Genomic DNA, 22,089 nt, shown 5'->3' with positions numbered 1-22,089 from the left:
GATGTTTAGCATGAATATAGTTGTTTATTATCCTCCGCTATACAGTAATTGCCTTGTTATCTACCTGTTGTGTGTTAAGTTGCTGCATGGTGGTTGTAGCATTGTTTATTTGATGACACCATGAGTCAGACTGTTACATGGAGTCATGTTTTATATTTATTACCACTTACGGGCTATGTGTCATGAGCTCCATGTCACCGTTTGGTGCATGGTGTTTGTTGCCAAGTCCAACCCAGCCTGACCCAGACTTCTACCCCCAGGGGTCCCTAGGTAGATTGAATTTGAGACCCATGCTGTATTAGATCCAAAGTCAAATTGTGTGGGACAATAATTTTCCTAACAATACAATAATTGTAAGCTTCTGGTATATAATAATTTGTCATGACTTATCTGGTAACACTGACTCTGAGGAATAATAATAAATATGTAAAGTGGAGCCCATAAAACATGTGTAAAGGTCAATAGTTCGGTGATAAATTACCTTGACGAGTAATAAGACAAGAAAAGGACAACAAATAAATGGACTTGTGAGCGTGTGAACGCTGTGTGAGTCCCTAACAGCTGGAGAGGCACACAGGAGGGTGAGAAAAAGAGCACTTGGCCGCTGGACCAACATTGAATTCAACAAACCGCATTAGCAATGCACCTGCTTGCCTGCTTACTACAAATGAGTACAATTACATGCAATCCTGCACAGCTGTATGCTGACATTCTGAGCATGCAAATAATTCTAATAATAATGATGATGATAATATTTGCACTGGGGCATCGTGGTAATGTAAGCTTGGGTGGCGAATCCACTGTTTTTTTCTTTTTAGCAAAACATTTTGTTTTAAACCTATTTGTAATTTTGTTTTTAAACAAAGCTGCTTGTTTTGTTTTATTTCCCCAAATTAGATGTTTTTCCTTCAACTAGCCTTTTTATTCATTCATTCATTTTCTACCGCTTTTTCCTCACGAGGGTCGCGGGGGTGCTGGAGCCTATCCCAGCTGTCTTTGGGGCAGGAGGCGGGGTACACCCTGGACTGGTGGCCAGCCAATCACAGGGCACATATAGACAAACAACCATTCACACTCACATTCATACCTATGGACAATTTGGCGTGGCCAATTAACCTAGCATGTTTTTGGAATGTGGGAGGAAACCGGAGTACCCGGAGAAAACCCACGCATGCACGGGGAGAACATGCAAACTCCACACAGAGATGGCCGAGAGTGGAATTGAACCCTGCTCTCCTAGCCTTTTTAGATGTTAGTAAATGTCCTCATAAACAAACAGCTTTGCCAGCAAAGCCTTACTAGCAGTCATGTATCATGTTTCTGCCGTTTGTGTAGTTCCAGTTTCGTCCGTACTGCTACGTCCCCTCTCGGCCACGCGCTTTTTCGTCGTGCACCCGTAGCGGTATAAAATGAGTCGGCAGTGGCGGGAAGAGCGCAGAACACTTTGCAGCGCGTAGGAGGTGAAAGTCGGCAACGCTGTTCCGGTCCCGGACATGATCGGACCCAACTCTGCGGACGACTTGATTCGGCCGCTGTGCCCATGGAGGAGCTGTGGAGCGTCAACGCGAGCGCGCATTGGAACGCGTCCGTGGCGGGCAAGGAGCGCGTGAGCGGCGCGGACGTACCCGTGGACGGCTCGCCAGCGCTGCGCATACTCGTCTCAGTGGTGTACTCGCTGGTGTGCGCAGCCGGTCTGCTGGGGAACCTGCTGGTGCTCGTCCTGGTCAAGGTGCGCGGCGGCGGGGGCGGCGGTGCAGGTAAAAGGCGCGCCACCATCAACCTGTTCATCGTCAACTTGGCAGTGACTGACCTTCAGTTTGTGCTGACTCTGCCCTTCTGGGCAGCGGACACACTGCTGGACTTCAGCTGGCCCTTTGGCCACGCCATGTGCAAGGTGGTGCTCAGCGTGACCGTCATGAACATGTACGCCAGCGTTTTCTTCCTCACCGCCATGAGTGTCACAAGGTACTGCTCCGTGGCATCTGCGTTGCCAGAGCATGCATCTGGGCAGGGGCGTGCCTGTTCTGCACTCTGGGCAGTGGGCGCATTATGGGCGGCGGCCACCTTGGCCACAGCACCCACCGCCATTTTTTCTACGGTGAGGCGGGTGGCAGGGGACCGCCTGTGCCTGCTGGACTTCCCGGAAGGGGGGGCATGGCTCGCTCTCTACCATGTACAGAAGATCCTTGTGGCTTTTGTGCTCCCTGCGCTGGTGGTGTGTGCCTGCTACCTGTTGTTGCTGCGCTTGCTCCGGGCACGCACCTTCAGTGCCAAGCAGGTGAGGCGGCGGGCACGCATCACCCGCTCAGTGACCCTGGTAGTCGTGTCCTTCTTTGTGTGCTGGATGCCCAACCACGCCATCACGCTGTGGGGGGTTCTGGTCAAGTTCAACGTGCTGCACTGGGACCGTGCCTACTACCTGGCACATACCTACGTGCACCCCCTCAGTGTGTGCCTAGCGCACACCAACAGCTGCCTCAACCCGGTTCTCTACTGCCTCATGCGCCCGGAGTTCCGTGCCAGGCTAAAGAACATGTTCTGGAGGGTGTCATCCCCTGCTGCCCCCCGATCTGCTACCACTGTGCGCACGCGGCCTGGTGACGTCGTCATCCCGCTCAACAACGTGGACACAGAGCATTGCCGTCTGTCAGTTCTGACAGATCAGTGTGACCCAGTTCTGACTCTGGAGCCACACGCCAGTGACACTGGAGTGGAAGATCAGGACGCTCACATGGATGCTTTCATGAGGAACGTTGAAATGTTTGGACAGGAAGTGACGCATCCTAACAAGGACCTACATCACAGCTGAACTGACAACTGGGAAGTCGGACATTGTGTATTGTGCATAGCAACGGCACTCAAAGACGGAATTCCTACTCACAAAATCACCGAGCAGAAGAAATGTAATGTTACACGTTAACGGCAGCGTCTGTGTTCTATTGATGTAATGTGCATTTATGTGTATTCACCGGGTCAAACTAACCACAGGCTGTTGTAAACATATATGTCCTCTCATCATGTGCAAAGTTATTTCATGCGGTGAAGGAGGCTGCCAATAAAAACTTCATTTCACACTTGTGTGGCATATATTTGTTTAGCTTATGTTTCATGTCACTCATGGTTATTTGGTGACATGATACGTTCAGGTGCCAAGGTGTGCCCATAAAAAACATTCAACGTTCATTCATTAATTTTCTACCGCTTTTTCCTCACGAGGGTCGCGGGGGTGCTGGAGCCTATCCCAGCTGTCTTCGGGCGAGAGGCGGGGCAGCCAAACACAGGGCACATATAGACAAACAACCATTCACACTCACATTCATACCTATGGACAATTTGGAGTCGCCAATTAACCTAGCATGTTTTTGGAATGTGGGAGGAAACCGGAGTACCCGGAGAAAACCCACGCATGCACGGGGAGAACATGCAAACTCCACACAGAGATGGCCGAGGGTGGAATTGAACCCTGGTCTCCTAGCTGTGAGGTCTGCGCGCTAACCACTCGTCCGCCGTGCCGCCCGTATAAAAACTTATAGTGTTGAATTACTTAATATTGTTGTTTGTTCTTTGAGTGTACAATATCTTGTTAGCATTTGCATACCAACACTTACCATGCTAGCATTGCTCTCTCATGTCTCTGCTAACTTTATTTAGGAAAAATTGCAGGGAAAGAGGCCGCCCATTGGACGAGTGGTTAGCATTTTGGCCACACATTCAAGAGCTCGAAAGACCTGGGTTTGAATCTTCGTTGGACATCTCTGTGTGCCGTTTGCATGTTCTCCCCGTGCATCAGTACTCCGGTTTCCTCCCACATTCCAAAAACATGCTAGGTTAATTGGCGACTCCAAATTGTCCATAGGTATGAATGTGAGTGTGAATGGTTGTTTGTCTATATGTGCCCTGTGATTGGCTGGCGACCAGTCCAGGGTGTACCCCACCTGTCGCCTGAAGTCACCTGGGATAGGCTCCAGCATACCCACAACCCCAGTGAGAATAAGCGGCATAGAAAACCTTTGGAGGAAAAGAGCATTACTTCTGCTCCTTGTGTGCCATCTTTGTTTCCTCTTGAATGTCCGGCGCCGCCTGCTCGGGCTTGTTTCTGTTGTGTGTTGGTTGGTGAACCAATATCGCCACCTCCCGGAATCAAGTGTAGCTCGCACAAGTATTTAATGTTAGTGCATTCCCATTGCAGTCTTTTTGTTGTTGATTATTTTTTGGAATGTCTTCAGAATTTTCTGTTTGCCAATGTTTGCAAGTGTATTTAGTAAAAGGTAACGTTATGAGAGACAAATGAGGTCACAGTAGCAGGAAAAAAATCGTTGAGCAAACAGCAGTAAATGTCGATGTCATGACAAACATTGCAAAGATAACATAAAGATGGCAAACGTATGCTGACACGGTTAATTTGCTGTACTTTATTACATTTGAGGAACATAAATCATGGTAACACTGCACCAGTTTAAATAACAGACAATCACAATGTACAGTTTGATTATTTTTAAATCAAAATTAATATAAACCCAAATGTACGTTTTACTTTCGTAAACTGAAGTGGAAGTCACATACCGGAAGTGCATGTGTAATTATGGAACATTTATACCTTGAAGAAAGTTCCAGACGGAGGTATTTTTACGTTGTACTTCACTTCCGGCAACTTGATAGTTAGCCTAAGGTTATAGTGGCTGTTCCTTTTTTCAATGTTTTACTTGTCTTTTATTTTTTAATTACAACAGAGAAGTTATCATAAAATGCGATTAATTGAGAATAGTGAGATTAACGTTTTATTTGCGTTTTAAAAGTGGTATTTATTCTATTTAGCGGCTCTCTCGCTAACGTTAGCAGAGGAGCCTGTAGGCTAACCAGTTAGCTCAGCTGACGTTTGCTAAGCCAGAAACTGGACAACCGGTACCGGTTCGGAGAAACATCTCCACTTCTGCCCCATTTCTTCCCTCTGACTCTAACAACGGAGACCTTACGTTTTTCATGCGAGCACCGGAGTCTGTTCGGACATTTTAATGGGAGGCGGCTGGCTCCGGGGTGGACATTGCGGGCAGCAGTCTCCAGTAAAGCGGAGCTTGTGGCGACGCGTCGGGCTCACATGGAGTCCCTGGCCGGCTACGTGTACAAGGCAGCTAGTGAGGGTCGAGTCCTGACCCTGGCCGCGCTGCTGCTCAACCACACCGAGGCGGAGACCCGCTTCCTGCTCGGCTATGTGACCCAGCTGGCCGGCCAGAGGTTCACTCCGCTCATCATAGCCGCACGCAACGGACACGACAAGGTAGTCCGGCTGCTCTTGGACCATTACAGAGTGGACACCGAGCAGACGGGAACCGTAAGGTTTGACAGGTACGTCTCAAGTGGACCTTTTATTTCTTGATGACGATATTCTGACCTTTGACCTAATAACTGCGCAAGCCAGCAAGAGGTGGGCGATACTACAAATTTGGGTGTGTATCCAATACCAAGGAAATACTAGGCCAGTATCGTTGATACTGCTACCTTGTTACTTAAAGATAATTGAATTATTATTTGAGTTGAAGCAGAACAAAACATAGAACAAAGCCATCCTGTGAACAATAATGGGGGGTAAAAGATGAAACAAAATAAAATTGTAATGGAGGTTGAGAGTTCCTTGAGTCTCATTCATTCATTCATTCATTCAGTTGAGGGATTAGCAACCATTAAAGATACAACCGTCTTTGTCCTCTGTGGGGGTGACGTAATTATCCAAATAATCGTTGCAGCCCTACACTTAATTGTCAATTCATCAAGGGCTGAATGATGATCTTAATGATAATTGTTTTTGGGGGGTTTTAAGTCAAAATGATCAAATATTGGTTCATAAGTAATAGCACAATTATTGGCCACAACTTGCTGAAGCTGTGAACACCAGGTTAGTTTGGATTGCAAGGTGTACTTAAAGCACTCAGTGTGCGCTTCCAATAATGCATTGCACACTGCCACTTTCCTTTCTTATATTGGCGATCACGCAGCTTTTCAAACGAGAAAACTCGCCATATTTAGTCTTCATATAGCAGGGGTCTCAAACTCAATTTACTTGGGGGCCACTGGAGCTCGGGTCTGGGTGAGACTGGGCCGCATCAGGTTTTCAAAAAAAAACACATTTATAAAAAACAAAAAAAATTAAAAAACTTTGCTTTGGTTCCAATTTTCTACAAGAAAAACATTCCACTGTTCTCAAATATCTTAATTTTTATTTTTCTACACAAAATAAGATGACAAATAAATAAACAAATCAAGAATAAAGAAAATCAATCAATCAGTAATGAATAAATATAATAATAATAATAATAATAAAACGGCAAATAATAAAAACTTAAGAAACCACATATAGTTGGTGGGTAGGCAAATGATTTTTTTCAGATTAAAATGAACAAAGCATTATTAGAGCCCTGTAGACATGACAAAACACGACTATAGTCACATTTATACTTTTTTTATTTACAACATATTGCGCAACTGCAGGGTCTTGAGACACATGCTAACTCGCAAACTAGAGAGCTAGCGACCTAAACGGTAGCCTTCAAGTTATTTCCTTTAAACTTAAATAGCCAAAAACTTACCACTTCTACACAGATAGGGAGGATAACTATTAACAGTTCTTTAACTTTTAACATGAACATTAATCAAACGTAATAATTTTTTCTGGGTACATGATACCATACAGCATCCATATCAAACTTGCGCGGGCCGCACTAACATTAAACTTTCATATCAAGGCGGGGGCCTCAAACTAGTGTCCTGCGGGCCACATTTGGCCCGCGGGCCACGTGTTTGAGACCCCTGTCATATAGCTTTATACTGCTAAATGCTTTGACCTGCTACCAGAAACTGGTCTGTCTGGTTGACGTCACCCGCTGTGACGTCACCGCAGAATGATGACAGATAGTGACCCTGTGACCTTTCACCCACAGCTATGTGATTGACGGGGCCACCGCACTGTGGTGCGCAGCAGGGGCGGGGCACTTTGAGGCGGTGCGCCTGCTGGTGAGCCACGGTGCCAACGTCAACCACACCACCATCACCAATTCCACACCACTGCGGGCAGCCTGCTTTGACGGGCGCCTGGACATTGTGCGCTTCTTGGTGGAGCATGATGCTGACATCAGCATCACCAACAAGTACAACAACACCTGCCTCATGATCGCCGCCTACAAAGGCCACGCCGACGTAGTGGGCTTCCTGCTGGAGCGCGGAGCAAACCCCGATGCCAAGGCCCACTGCGGCGCCACCGCCCTGCACTTTGCCGCGGAGGCAGGCCACCTGTGCATCGTGGCGGAGCTGGTGAGGCGGCGGGCAGTCATGGCTGTAAACGGGCATGGTATGACGCCACTGAAGGTGGCGGCAGAGAGCTGCAAGGCGGATGTGGTAGAGCTGCTGCTGGCGCATGCCAACTGTGAGCCACAGCGGCGCATTGAAGCGCTGGAGCTCCTGGGTGCCTCCTTTGCCAACGACCGTGAGAACTACGACATTAACAAGACCTACCAATACCTCCATACCGCCATGGAGGAGCGCTATCGCGACCCGTGCAACATCATCGCCAAGGAGCCACTTCCGCCCATCGAGGCTTACGGGGGGCGGCATGAGTGCCAGACACTGGTGGAGCTGGAGTCAATCCAAACAGACCGCGATGCTTTGCACATGGAAGGACTGATGATCCGTGAGCGCATACTGGGCTCTGACAGCATAGACGTGTCCCATCCCATCATTTACCGCGGCGCCGTCTATGCTGACAACATGGAGTTCGAGCAGTGCATCAAGCTGTGGCTGCACGCGCTGCACCTCCGCCAGCGAGGAAATCGTAATACACACAAGGACCTGCTGCGCTTCGCCCAGGTCTTCTCGCAGATGCTCCACTTGAAGGAGCGCTTGGGGGCAGCGGCAGTGGAGCAGGTGCTGGGCTGTAGCGCGCTGGAGATTCGCCGCAGCATGGCACGCATGGACACCGCCGTTGAGAGCGAGCTGCCACAAGCAGCGGACAACTACGAGTCCAACGTATTCACCTTTCTCTACCTCGCCTGCATCACCACCAAGACGCCATGTGGCGACGAGGAGCGCATCTGCATCAACAAGCACGTGTACGACGTGATCCAGCTGGACCCACGTTCCCGCGAGGGTGCCTCACTGCTCCACCTGGCCATCAGCTCCAGCACGCCCGTGGACGACTTCCATACCAATGACGTGTGCAGTTTCCCAAATGCGCAGGTCACCAAGCTGCTGCTGGACTGCGGTGCACGTGTCAATGCTGTCGACCACGAGGGCAACACACCGCTGCACGTCATCGTGCAATACAACCGGCCCATCAGCGACTTCCTCACGCTGCACGCCATCATCATCAGCCTGGTGGAGGCGGGCGCTCACACCGACAGGACCAACAAACAGAAGAAGACGCCGCTGGACAAGAGCACCACGGGCGTGTCCGAGATCCTCCTTAAGACACAGATGAAGATGAGCCTCAAGTGCCTGGCAGCGCGCGCTGTGCGACGCCACCACATCACCTACCGCAACCAGATCCCCAAAAGCCTTGAGGAGTTTGTAGAGTTCCACTGATTGCCATCTTGTTTTATTTTTGCTTTGAAATGTTTGCTTCTTGACTTTTTTCCCTTGCGTCACATTTTTAATGAAGCTTTTTTTGGACAAAATACACACAAAAAGTATTTATTTTTTATCAACACGCTAATTAAAGTGTCTTTGCTGCACTGTCATTCAGAAACAGTTCATGGTCACGTGCTATGTTAGCGCTGATGCTAGCATTCACTTTGGCATGCATCACTTTAGCATTATTTATCATGTTTAATTTGTTGTTTGGGTTTTTTTTTTCTTTAAAGTGAACGTTCGCTAGGAAGCTAGCGTTGCCTGTGACGATGCTACGCACTGACCAAACCATCACTCAATAACTCCGCCCACAAGTTAAGTTAACTCACATGTGTGGAAGAGTTGCAGATTCTTTTTCGTATTGATTTTTAATCCTCGTGACAAGCTGATTGTGTACCATTTAATTTGTGGAGTAGATTGCATCACATCCAGCCCTGCGAAGTGCCTCGAACCTGCTTTTTGTTGTGTTGTCCAGCAGGGGGCAGTGTTTAATATTAACATTGTAACTCCCAATGAGATGTGTGAAACATGTTGTATTCACAAACTGTAAAAATAATCTACACGCAAGAAAACTGAAAACTCATTAAAAGAGTGAGAATTTTTTTAAATGGTATTTTGCTTACTTCTTAAGTATGACTGGCGTTAAGGGGTAGAATTTGGATTAAAATGTACCTAGCAATGACTAACAAGGAATTGTTCCCAGGCAGGACTACCATTTGATTGACAAGTACGCCACCTTGTATAACTTCCTTAAAGGGGACCTATTATACAAATGTTTTGAGTTGTGCACTCCTATAGAGCAGCAAGACACGATAACCTGCACAGAAAGCTTTCCAGATCTTCCAGAATCTGCACCTATTGCAACTGTATTTCCTTGGATATCCAAAATGGTATGTTTTAATTTATTCCCTGCATGGCCGGCCTCCAGGCATGCCACTGTGATTTTCCCATATAAGGAAGTCTGTGTCACAGTGAGCTCTCTGAAACCGAGCGTTCACAGCCATCCCAAACTTCTAAATGTGCAAACCTCATTGTTTAACATGAGAATAGAACATTTATAGGTCAGGAAAGTGGAAAAAGCATAATAGGTCCCTTTTAATGTGGCCGGGCCTGCAGTGCAAGCAGCCAGCCACCAAGGGGCCTTGGTGAGTGACTTGACTTGAGTGTCGCCAGGAAGGGATGGTCAGCCTGTCCTTTAAAGATGCAAGGTCCGCCACCTCACAAAGAATATGAACATCAGCAATGACAGTAAGCCTGTCACCGAGCAGCCACACACGTTATCACAACCCCTCTGCCTGCTTCCCGTTGGCTGCCGGCACCTTCGACTCCTCCCGCTGACTCTTTCTATTCCTGTTAAAGAAGCCGAGCTGCACACACACAGAGGCAACATGATGAAAATAAAGAAATCGCCATAACTTCACATTGTGTGTGTGTAACGTGCATGTACCTTCCACAGAGCCAGCACTAGCAACGCCAGCAGAAGCAGACCTCCCACTGAGCTTCCCAGGACTAGTCTGGCCGGAAGGGCATCAGCATCCTGGTTCTTCCTCAGCTCCATAATCATCTGTACAGAGAAGAACTTCTTCACTGATTTCAATCATTGTGAAAAGTGTTATTTTGACATCAAGGACAAGGGGGGCACTTGTCTGACAACCTGTCGGACAGGCTGCTCTTCACGCAGGAAGTATGAAGCAGAAGGTTCTAAACGGATGCTTGCACTGACCAGCACCTCCAGTGACTTGAAGATGACCTAGAATGAGTTGGAGCAGAGAGATGGACTAAAGTTCTACAAGAACTGTGTGGACCACCAATGTGCGTGTTGATGACTCACCGCCTGGAGGACAGGTCTGTGGAGTGTACCTGTGAGGGTGGCTTTAACCTGTTTGGAGGCAGGAATATCCAGTCTGCACTGGACTGTCATGTTGCCACTGTTACTCTGGTTCTGCACACACCCAAATACACACCTACAGTGTTTGACTGTGTCTGATTGTCCTCCGCTAAGTGGGCTCACCATCTGAGTCAGGTGACTCAGGTCCTCTGCTGTCACCTGATTGGCGGCCGCGGCTGGTGGCAGGACACACGCGGCAACGGCCTGCAGAGACGAGAGGCTAGAGTCCAGCATCAAGGCGGAGCTACCGCTGTTTCTCACCTGTTCGACGCTGCACTCGCTGATGCTCAGCAGACGGTTGCCTTGGAGACTCGTGGCCCAGGTGTCCGCAGTGAAGAGGATGTCCCGCACGGGGAACCAGGCCGTGTTCTGGATCTGCAAGGAGCATCTTGCTTGTTGATCATGTATTCACTCCTATATGAAAGTAAATATGGCATGACTTACGTAGAAGGACATGTTGAAGGAGGGAAGAGTGTCCTCGTCCTGGGTGGAGTGGATTTCAAAGCGGATGGGACTTTGATCTCTGATGACACACAAACACATTATTTGATTGATTCCCATACCAAGCTAATAAGGTACAGATATTAATAGACGTATGACTGACGTGGTAAAGAGAAGGTCTGTTTGGTATTTTAGAGGGAGGATGATGTCATTGTCATTGTCTTTTGGAAACGCATCTTCTCCTTCACTGGAACACATGTTAAAGGTATACAAAAATGACTTTTTAATGACGTTCTAACAGTAAAATGTATCCCTAGAGCGTGTCCATGAGCAACAAATCTAACATCCCTCCCACTTGTTCTATCCCCTTTTGGAAAAAGTGGTGGAATGCTCAAAAACCTGACACACACTACTAGTACAATATGTGGCAATTAACGCTAACCTGCTGGTTACCACGATGATGCGAAGGTGGTCCAGAAAAACAAAATGACTGAACTCAAACTCCACACGGAAAGACACCTGAATGGAACAAGAATGGATTCCTTTTACAAAATAAAACTCCATCTTAAATGTTGTTGTTTTTTCTATGGAAGTCTTACCTGAGAAGAGGACTTCATGAATGGAGCGTTGACGTTACATTTCCTCTGATTGGTCAGCGGGTCCACAGCCAAGCACTCAATCTGAATATCTGATTGATCCTGCAGGAGAAGGAGGTTGTTTGCATTTGTTGTCATTTATACTCCTAAACGTCCCACGAGAAGGTTCCACTTGCAGACCTTGACTAAGAGGCTGGAGAAGACGAGGTTCTCAGAGGAGGTGACGTTGATGGAGGTTCTGTAGGCGCTCTCCCCTGTGTTCTGCATCTGGGCAGACAGCAGCACTCTCCTCCGCCTGGACTCCACGACAAAGACATGTTCCTTCATCGTCACCTGCTGGTTGCACAGCGACCAGCTGGCACCCTCTTTTGACCTGCAGAACTGTCTTCATAGGAAGACACGCACACGCTATGGTTACCACGGATACATCCTATGTGTGTCTGAGTGTGTGACCCTCACTTTGCATCCATGAGGTCAGTGCTACTCCTAATGTTTAGGTCGGGGACGCAGGCGTCTTCCTGCACACATCCGTTCCAGAATGGAAGCTGCACTCAAGAAATGTATTTCTGTTAGCTAAATGCTACAGTCAACAGGTTAATCTAATCTGGTTATGATAATATTAGCATGCTAAGTTTAACTGATAAACTGCCCCCTGCTGGTTATGCATAGACTGTCACCTCAGTCTTGAGAATGTTGGGTGAGTCTGGGTCAAGCACCGGCCCGTCATCTGACTTCCAAAGCCCCGACTCCAAGGTCACTGGGATTGGACGTCCGTAATCCATCGTGTCCTGTTCACAGGAGACAGCTTGTCAACCTGTGTGTGTGTGTGTGTGTGTGTGTGTATGCGTCACCTGCACAGTGAAGCCCAGACGTTGGCACTGAGAACTTCCTGTTCTTACGAACAACGTTTTAGGCTGATGCCGATCCACAGGATCCAGAAGTGCTCGGGGAGGGAAACGATTTTCATACAGCGTCAGAGTGAACCACACGGCTGCAGCGAGGGGTGGAGTCACAAACACTTTTAAATAGATAGTGGTGTACTGCAGACTCACTAACCATTTCAAAGATGATGATTGATCAATGATTGGTCACATGGCATTGTGTTTGTGATGCCACCTACCGACCTCATCGATCCTGGATGAGGTGGTGGAGTTAAGATGCAGACAGATGATGGCTGACATGCACGAGACCAGCTTGTTTCCTCGCCAACAATGCTTATCGAAGACATTGACCTTCTCAGGCTCAAAGGTCAATGTGGCCTGAAGTCGCACCACCTCTTGTGACCTACCAGGGGAGAGCGGTGGCAGCAAGGATACGTCACACTCGAAGGTGATCAGGTCCGATCAGGAGAAGTAGGCTCTAAAAGACTGACCACATGACAACGGCGGCTCCCAGCGCTCCCACCGCCAGGTCCACTAGGCCGTCATCGTTGGCGTCCAGAACTGCGTGAATACTTCGCCCAAAGTAGTTCAGACCTGCAGAGATGCTGGCTGCCGATAGGCGCTGAGGCGGGACACAGAAATGTTCACATCGCACTTTTTCCCAACCACGTTCCTGTCGGGCTCGACACACCTGCTTGTACCGCTGCCTGATGCCTTTCTTGTGGCCGGAGTAAATGTACACCGCCCCTTGGTGGTCATCCTCCAGCGGTGCGCCCACCGCCAGCTCATTGAAGCCGTCTGCGTTCATGTCGGAAATCTGGGCCAGCGCCGAGCCCAGGCGGGAGTTGTCAGAGACGTCGGGCAACAGTACCCCCTGCAGGACTAGTGGAGCCTGGAGACACAACATTCCCCTTCCCTTTACTATGGCACTTAGTAAGTCCGTTAGTCACTCAATTAGTTTGTTAGTGCTCTCTGTTTAACTCATTAACAAGCATTAAGTAGTTAGGTATTCAAATAGCTAGTCAGTCATTGAGTCTGTTAGTCATTACAATAAGGTACACAACAATACAGTAGTTGGTAATGGTAATGGTTGTATTTCATTTGAACATGCATCAGATTACAATTGAATGCATCACATAATCAGTTCCCAGTTCCACATGTCCAAAATGAGTAGGAAGAAGCAAAGCTTATTAAATCCTACCCCTCCATCTGGTACTTTTACTCTTCACTTCCTGCTTTCCATAATCCAGTTTAAGGTTTTTTTTTCATTTTTTTTTAATAATGCACCTCATACCGAAGTAGGAGGTGATATGACCATCCAATGACATAATGGTTACCATAGTAAGTGTCAATATAGTGATATATAGCACATCAACTGCTTGTATTGTTTCTTGAATTGGCTCATCAATTCACGACTCAATGAGTAAGGGCTAGGTTCAGGTAGGTTAGTTCCTCATCGAAGGGGACCTATTATGCTCATTTTTCGACCCTTTGTATTGAGTTGCGGTCCCCTATAGAGCAGCTACACACAAAACCAGCACCGACAACCTTTTAGATTTTACAGAATCGGCACTCATTCCAGCTGTATTTCCTTTGATTTGTGCTTCCTGTCAAAATGGTCTGTTTTAATTTATTCCACTCACGGCCCATCTCCGGGCATACCCACTCCGCTGTGGTTGATCGCCTAAAGTGCTTGCTAACCATGAACCATATAAAGGAAGTCCACCCCTCTGTGACATCACAAAGGGGCAGTTTTACCACGCCTTTTGAAACGGAGCGTTTTGAGCCTCCCAAACGTCTTTCAGGGCTCACTTCCAAATGCGCAAACCTCATTATCTGAAACTTTGGCATCGTTTAACTCGAGAATACAACATTCTAACTACATTTATAGGTCAGAAAAGGGGAAAAGCAAAACATGTCCCCTTTAACTACTGTAATTTTGTGTACCTTAGCGTAACCGGTTACCATAGTGAGTAGTTAGTTAGTTAGTCAGTCAGGTAATATGATAGTAGTTGCTCAGTTAGTTAGTGAGTCAGTTTGGTAGTGAGTTATTAGTCTGTAGGTTTGCTATGTAGTTAAAGTATTGAGAAAGTAAGTCCGTTCGGCGTTAGCAATCCCAAATATTCAATTTAGTCTGCTCTTTCATTAACTTGTTAGTAGTCGTTCACACTTAGTCGGCAAGCTAGTTAATCAGTAAGTTAGCTAGTAGTGAGTCGGTCAGTAGGGTAGTAGGTGCTCAGTTCGTCAGTGAGTACGGCTGTTTGTTAGTTATTAAGTCGATTATTTCGTAGCTTATTATTCAGTTTGTTAGTTGGTACCTTGCTTAGTTTGTAGTTTTTTTTCAGTTATAAAGTAAGTCGGTTAGCAGTTAACAATCACAAACATTAGTCAATAGTCTGATCATTAGGTCGTTTGTGGTAGTTTATTGGTTAATTAGTTGATAAGCTTGTCAGCCGTAAGTTAGTTGTTATTCAGTCAGACAGTAGAGCTGTTAGTTTGTTGTTAAGTGGGTTAAGTTTGTTAAGTCAATTGGTAAGTTGCTTTGTTAGTTAATGAGTTAGCAGTTACAAATCCGAAACATTCTGTCGGTTCTTTAGTTCATGAGTTAGTTATAGTTAGTCAGTTAGGTCAGTTAGTAGCGTAATGCCCATGTAACTCCTTTGAACAGGTGTGTGCGTACCTGAGGTGTAGCGGTGTAGATGTAAACTTTTCCTCCCTCCCAGCCATGACTGCAGTACATGGGTGCTGCCACCAGGAGGATATCACTTTGGCCATCTCTGTCAACGTCCATCGTTAACAACACGCTGCCGAAATACGAGCCAATCTGACACACGCACACACGTGTAGATGTTTAGAGCATGTTTTAAAGCATGTTCAAAGACGTAAAGCAAATTAATGAAATTTCGGACCTGTTCTCCCAGCAGCGCCTGCAGAATGGTCATGTTACCGTTGTTGTCCAAGGTGAATGTGATAACCTTCCCACTGTGGTTGAACCTTGGAGCTCCAGCCACAAACACTTGAGATCCACCGGAGGAAAGCAGCGACCCCAATGAGTAACCTGGGGGAGACCATTCCAGACTGGCATTCATTTCCTTGTCACAGCTTAATGGCGATACTGTGAGAAGGTAGAATACCAAGATAGGCTCCGTGGTTCTGCAGCTCCTCTGGAAATTCATTGCTGTACGCGGATTTGGGAGGAACCACCTTCTGATGTTTGGCCTGCTTCAGCACGGCACCATTCCAGTTGTAAGCGCCAACGGCTCCGAGCAGAATTCCATCCTGAGGAAGACACGTGGACTGATGAGGTGACCGGTCCTGATGGTTCTAATCAAGCACACACGACACACGACAAAGTTTGTTTGTTGATGCAGTTGCTAGGGAACTCAAATTGCATCATTAGAACTTCGTTTTGAAAGGAATGCTGTAGAGCTAGAAATGACGTTCCTGGCCCGCTGGTTCAGTCCATAGAAGTCCAAAAGTTGCACATGCTTGGCAGAACCTCTCAATGTGAGCAGCATCTGTTTTCCACATCAGACCCCTCGACCCACTTCCACATTTCTGCCTCTGATACCTGAAACTGACACAGCGGGAAACTGTGGAATGTGGAATCTGCTCTGCGAAGAGCATTTCCATGGTGACCCCTGCATTCCAACATCAGAACTTTGTAGAGTTTTATCTGGAATGGACCAACAGAAGCTTTTCCAGAAGCTTCTCAGAAATAATTCCATCACAGTACCAGAGAGGACGTGACAGAGCAATGTTGTCCTTCTTCTGGTGTTCTGTTCATCCCACTACATGTACAAACAGCCGGCAGAAATGAGCATTACCTGGCTGGGCCTTCGAGCACATCACATGACCTGGTGGACTCACCTGGACCACGTGTGAGGAGAATCCCGCCTGTGCCATCTGCAGGCCAAAACCTTGACCCAGACTGCTGGTTCCTACCCGACAAAACACTTCAAAGGTCACATCCTGTCTATGAGAGCTTCTGAGCAGAATATGCACTGACCCTCCAGAGAGAAGATCCTCTCTCCAAGAGCGTCCACGATGTCCTTCAACGCCGCCTCATCCGTCACGTTGAAGAAGTGTGACTCGTCCGGGTCGCTGGCGATGAACTTGATCTCATTGAGAAACGCCTCCGGGTTGATCCCCCGCCGGTTGTAGTACCCCAGAACCTAAAATGCACTCATGTGAGGAACCACACAGAAATTGGATTTGTGGTTTTTACACGGTGGTCCAAAGGGAGGGACTCACCGCAATAGCATACAAGGTGATGTTGTCCCGCTCGCTGGCGGTGACGGCGTCCACAAGCTGAGGGCTGTCATGAGATTCTCCATCTGTGATTACAATCATCACCTTATGAGCACCAGGGCGGCCTCCACTTTGGAACGCCTGTGACCTGTAGAGACAAAAACAACACTTAGTATGTGACTTAGGGCTGTCTATCAGTTTAAATATTTTATCCTGATTGATTGCACGCTGTCCACAGTTGACTTTTAATTAATCACATTTAGTTACAGATTTTAAAAAGGTAAACAAATGGTAAACACATTCATACGTAACTACAACGATAAGTACATCAACTCTATAGAGAGATATTCATTCATTTTCTACCGCTTTTTCCTCACAAAGGTCGCGGGGGTGCTGGAGCCTATCCCAGCTGTCTTTGGGCAAGAGGCGAGGTACACCCTGGACTGGTCGCCAGCCAATCACAGGGCACATATAGACAAACAACCATTCACACTCACATTCATACCTATGGACAATTTGGAGTCACCAATTAACCTAGCATGTTTTCGGGATGTGGGAGGAAACCGGAGTACCCGGAGAAAACCCATGCATGCACGGGGAGAACATGGCCGAGGGTGGAATTGAACCCTGGTCTCCTAGCTGTGAGGTCTGCGCACTAACCACTCTATCGCCGTGTCGCCCTATAGAGGGATATCATTTTTAGAAATATCATATAATAATTACTTTATTCAAAAATATTATACAATTAGAAATCACAGTTTTTGTATGTTTAATGTGAGTAATATTTTGATCCACTGTGTTTGACAGTACTTGAACGCACCTTCTAATGTTGTCCCATGCTGCACAATACACAGAACTACTCCTACTACTATACTGTATTTTAATCTATTTCTTTCACCTCACATTTGATTCCAAATGCTAAAATGCTGTGCATGTTTGTGGTACACAACCTTGCTATAGTTTTACACAATACATAATAAATAAAATTGCCTGCTTGGGCATCTCTGTGTGGAGTTTGTGTGTTGTCCCTATGCATGCGTGGGTTTTCTCCGGGTACTCCGGTTTCCTCCCACATTCCAAAAACATGCTAGGTTAATTGGTGACTCTAAATTGTCCATAGGTATGAATGTGAGTATGAATGGTTGTTTGTCTATATGTGCCCTGTGATTGGCTGCCGACCAGGGTGTACCCCGCCTCTCGCTCAAAGACAGCTGGGATAGGCTCAAGCATACCGGCAACGCTAATGAAGATAAGATCATGGATAATAACTAAGATGAATTAGATTGCTATTATGTACTGTGACCTATGTACTTTTACTGATGTGTCTAGCTAGTGCACAACTAATTCTAGTTAGTTACAAATAACTCTTGTCGCAAGAGCCTTCTGCCAAGGCTGTCCTTCTCTTTTTCTGCACAATAGTTGCCACTGCTTGTAGCTACATGGTGACAACTAAGCCATCGGCTGAGGGTCGCGCATACATCCCAAAAAAATTATGCTGTGAAAGGAAATTTCCATTAAGGCATTAATAATGCATAACTTTGACAGCCTTAATGTGACCTAAAAATTGCTGGTCCGCTGGCGCCCACTTTGGTCACACCTTGCCACGTCGATGGCCAATGCCGTCCTGGTCTCCTCACCGCCCCTCTGCTGGATGCTCCTGGCAGCCTCCAGCACCTCTTCTGATGTTTGGTACTCGCCCAGTCGGAACTCATGAACCACCTTGGACCCGTACTGCACTACGCCCACCTATGGAGCCACCAGCATATTGCCATGATGACCATCGACTATGCACTGTTGGACATGTTAAATGGGAACCGACCTGTGTCTGCTGTGGGCTGATGTTGAACTTGTTGAGGATGTTTGTGACAAAGTCCCTGACATCAGACCATGGATAGATGGAGTTAGAGCCATCCACAACAATCACCAAGTCCATGAAGGTCTCGCATCCTGCAGGACGCAAGTGGTCACCATGGACATTTGGAAAGACGGACAGACTGACAGATGGGAAGCAGAGTTACTTTGGAAGGCAGGAGCAATGGTGTCTGACATTTGGAAGTTTTGTTCGACGCGGATACAGATCCCGGTGCTGTATAAGAAGCTTCCACACTCGTGAGACCAGAGTGGCCCGCATGTCTGAAATGGGAAGCACAAAGATGACGTGCTACTGTATGTTGATTGGTGTGTCGCTCGTGTGCCATTATGTGTCTCACCACAAAGCTGCTGTCTTGGGGATCAGAGCTCAGCGTGATTCCCAGACGCATCCCATCTTTCTTCTCCGACACATTTTCCAGGGACAGTCTTCCTGATCCGGGAACAGCACATCAGTTCACATTAGGAGTTAGTATAGTTACTTCAAACTCAGAGGGGATGCCATGTGTCTCACCCAAGTTGAGTGGGCTGCAGTTAGTGGAGTTTCCCTTATCCAACGGACACCTGAACACATCGCCCGTCTGCTGCTTGCCCGTGTACTCGAGGGGGGCACCAACAAGCAGCCTGGGAAGTAAAGACAATTAAAAGTGGGTGGCCAATAGTGGGGGCCGTGTTGTGTCTCTTTGATGATCATTCATGCCACATGTCAGAAGAGAGGCAGAGCCATGGGAGAACACTGAGTCACCTGCCAATCAAAGCCGCTTCTGTTTAGCGACGTATGCACATGACACCCTGCTGGCCGCTACAAAGGTATGTATGTGCGGCTTCTGGGAAGATGAGTGAGTCACAACACCGCGTATCATTAACGACTATTAAACTTCAACATGTCCACACGGTTTCCTGTTTACTCATTAAAAAACATCTCCTCCTGTCTCACTATGCACTGAACCGCTCATGTCCTTCTCCTCCCATCCACAGGAAAATAATGCAAATCACACAAGTACCAGAAATGGTTGTTTGACTCCCATGAAGGTCATGAAGATGAGGTAGCAACACTGAGGATGAAGACACTGAGGATGTGAAACACATGAAAGTGACTTATGGTGTGCAGCTGCTTCTAAGGAATGTTCCTTGGATGGAGGAACTACATTCTCAGCTCACATATAGAATTTTAAAAATGTGAAATCATCTGACAGCGAGTGAAGGAAATATGAGATCACGTGACCATAAGAGGAAGATTCATGAGATGGTGTGATCATGAGAAATGAGGCACTATGGGCTCGTGTCACCACCATGAGAATGGAAGCGATATGAGCACATGTGAGCACCATAGGACGGGAGGAGTTATAAGATAATGCTACCTTTAGAAGAAGCAATATGGCATCACATGACCATGAGAGGAACCATGAGGAACCACCATAATTGATGAAGCAATATGAACTCATGTGACCATGACAGAAGGAAATATGAGATGATATGACCAATAGAAAAATATGAAAACCACCATGAGCAAAGTGGAAATACAAGATTGCGTCATCAAGAAAGGGAGGCGATAATATGAGATTATGTGACCATGAGAGGGGAAATATTGACAATGAAAGGTGGAAATGAAATCATGTGACAATGAGAGAAAGGAATATGAGATCACTTGACCATGACGAATTAACGATGACAAGTGGAAATTAGATCATGTGACTATGCAGAGGAGATATGACATGTGACCATGCGAGAGGAAATAGATCATGAGAGGACATATGAGATCATTTGACCATTTGAAATATGATGTAACTATCCTGAGAAAGGAGGAAGTATTGGATCATGTGACCACCATGAGAGGAAGGAATATGAGATTATGAGATTATTTGAGCATGACATGAGGACAACTGTATCGTGACCAGAAGAGGCGGGACTATGATCAGGAAAAGAAACATTAAACAATGTGACCATGATGGAAATAAGATGCTGTGTGACCATAAGAGGACAGAATATGAGGTCACATGGCCATGAATGAGGAGGAAGTATGAGATCATGTGACCAACATAGAAGAAATATGACAGCATTTGACAATGAGAGGTGGAAATGAGATCATGATGCCCATGATGGAGGAAATGCCCATGATGATATCATGTGACTATGGGAACTACATTATTGTATGTAAGGAGACAAGGTGTAAACAGAAAGTCACAAATGATTGACACAGGCACGGACCACTAACAGACAGATCAGGAACGAGACAAAAAGGGGCAGAGGCACATATAGAAGGTGCTTCCAGAATCTTCTCACCATTGTTGTCCTCCTGCCTGGTGCTGCTGGACTGTGTAGCCAAACTGGGAATTCTCTGAACCGGAGAAGATCTTCAAGTGCTTTGTGTTGAAGTTGAAGCAAATGTCTACATCTGGAAAACAAGAAAAAAAAACACTAGGGTCACTGCAGTAGTTGTTAAACACTTCATCATCATCATCATCCAAGCTTGATGACCTCCTTTAGAACCCATCTGGGACTTTCCTTGTTAGTGTGTTTGTCTCCAAGTTGGTAGCAGAGCAAAATGCAGACATAGATGCATTGAATCAGGTTAAAATGGGTAGGATGAACGTTTGCTAGCCTTCTTCTGTCCTTTCAGGATGTGATGTGACCTTTCACCTTGCTGGGGTAAGAGCTTACAGTCCTGAGCTGTCCTGACTTCTGAATTCACTTTTATCAATAAGTAATAATTTATGAAAGAATTCAGGATACAGTAAGAGGATGAGCCTGCAGGTGGTCACCATGGCAACACGGTGTGGCATGCAGTCACATGACAAAGGTTGTCTCACCTGGCAGGACGCAGCAGGTCCACATCAGCAGCAGGAGGCGGGACGTGGCCATGAGTGTGTCCACAGAGACACAGCACACAACTCTGACAGATGAGTGCTCTCTCATTGTTTTTATTCAGAAGGGGCGGGGCTTAGTCTATGCATGCACATACACGACAAATCCACCTATCACGCTGAAGCTCAAAAAAGGAAACGCCTCCAATTTACAGGTGTTGAAGATCATATGTGAAGGTGTCAGAGACCTGCAGCCAGGTGACCAGTGCTTAACGAGAAGCACATGCTGCATCCTCTTAAAGAGACAGTAAGCAACAACACCTCCTTCAATGCTTACCTTCGGAAAACCCTGCGATGCACTCTGCTGGACCAACCAGAAGAAGCACTTCCTGTTTGACTGTAACAAACAGGAAGTTGGTTGTTATTGTTCACTTTAACAGAAAAAATGATGGATCATTCATGGTGTTGCTAGTCCAAGTTTAAATTATGTAGGTAAGTGCAATGCTCCCTGTGGGTCAGAGCATGCAACGACACAGTCATATTTTTCATGCAACTTTACAAAAGAATGTTAAACAGAATTCAAGCGACCACTTTTTAAAAAGAATGTTACTCTTGGAAATGAACGTCTAATGAAAACACACAGCGTGTCTATCACACACACACACACACACACACACACACAGAGTGCTTCTGTTGGAAATAACAAGTGGAAAGAGCGAGTCACTGTTAACACAAAGCAGACTCGG

At 46.7% G+C, this 22,089-nt stretch overlaps 3 protein-coding genes across 7 annotated transcripts; 2 read left to right on the top strand and 1 right to left on the bottom strand.

The window, feature by feature from the left end:
• The first annotated feature begins 1,466 nt into the window (after nucleotides 1–1,466).
• On the top strand, nucleotides 1,467–3,048 carry rxfp3.3b (relaxin family peptide receptor 3.3b). The gene has a single exon (XM_058075718.1). The coding sequence runs from the start codon at nucleotides 1,541–1,543 to the stop codon at nucleotides 2,807–2,809; it is 1,269 nt and encodes a 422-aa protein (XP_057931701.1). The 5' UTR covers nucleotides 1,467–1,540; the 3' UTR covers nucleotides 2,810–3,048.
• A 1,547-nt stretch (nucleotides 3,049–4,595) lies between these two features.
• On the top strand, nucleotides 4,596–9,215 carry fem1b (fem-1 homolog b). Its single transcript, XM_058075361.1, has 2 exons — nucleotides 4,596–5,343; nucleotides 6,933–9,215. The coding sequence occupies exons 1-2, from the start codon at nucleotides 5,096–5,098 to the stop codon at nucleotides 8,566–8,568; spliced, it is 1,884 nt and encodes a 627-aa protein (XP_057931344.1). The 5' UTR covers nucleotides 4,596–5,095; the 3' UTR covers nucleotides 8,569–9,215.
• Nucleotides 8,699–21,482, bottom strand: itga11b (integrin, alpha 11b). Of its 5 annotated transcripts, none has more exons than XM_058075357.1 (30): nucleotides 21,350–21,482; nucleotides 20,823–20,934; nucleotides 19,054–19,163; nucleotides 18,881–18,972; nucleotides 18,689–18,803; nucleotides 18,490–18,617; nucleotides 18,268–18,416; nucleotides 16,674–16,818; nucleotides 16,429–16,594; nucleotides 16,290–16,360; nucleotides 15,554–15,698; nucleotides 15,329–15,477; nucleotides 15,100–15,243; nucleotides 13,111–13,311; nucleotides 12,911–13,041; nucleotides 12,659–12,822; nucleotides 12,390–12,529; nucleotides 12,216–12,326; nucleotides 11,998–12,083; nucleotides 11,719–11,923; nucleotides 11,542–11,640; nucleotides 11,385–11,461; nucleotides 11,106–11,189; nucleotides 10,946–11,024; nucleotides 10,763–10,876; nucleotides 10,625–10,705; nucleotides 10,445–10,555; nucleotides 10,268–10,363; nucleotides 10,061–10,177; nucleotides 8,699–9,980 (listed from the first exon to the last, which is right to left on the bottom strand). In XM_058075357.1, the coding sequence occupies exons 1-30, from the start codon at nucleotides 21,453–21,455 to the stop codon at nucleotides 9,894–9,896; spliced, it is 3,615 nt and encodes a 1,204-aa protein (XP_057931340.1). In that variant the 5' UTR covers nucleotides 21,456–21,482; the 3' UTR covers nucleotides 8,699–9,893. The 5 variants fall into 5 exon arrangements, with proteins under 5 accessions (XP_057931340.1, XP_057931341.1, XP_057931343.1 ...); XM_058075358.1 differs by having other exon boundaries at nucleotides 18,881–18,968; XM_058075360.1 differs by having other exon boundaries at nucleotides 18,490–18,544; nucleotides 18,881–18,968.
• Between the last annotated feature and the right edge of the window lie 607 nt (nucleotides 21,483–22,089).

The sequence above is a fragment of the Doryrhamphus excisus genome, chromosome 6, assembly GCF_030265055.1.
Source record: "Doryrhamphus excisus isolate RoL2022-K1 chromosome 6, RoL_Dexc_1.0, whole genome shotgun sequence".
In the NCBI taxonomy this organism is placed as follows: Eukaryota; Metazoa; Chordata; class Actinopteri; order Syngnathiformes; family Syngnathidae; genus Doryrhamphus; species Doryrhamphus excisus.
Note: the sequence above shows the minus strand (reverse complement) of the source record. Positions and strands in the feature narration are given on the sequence as shown.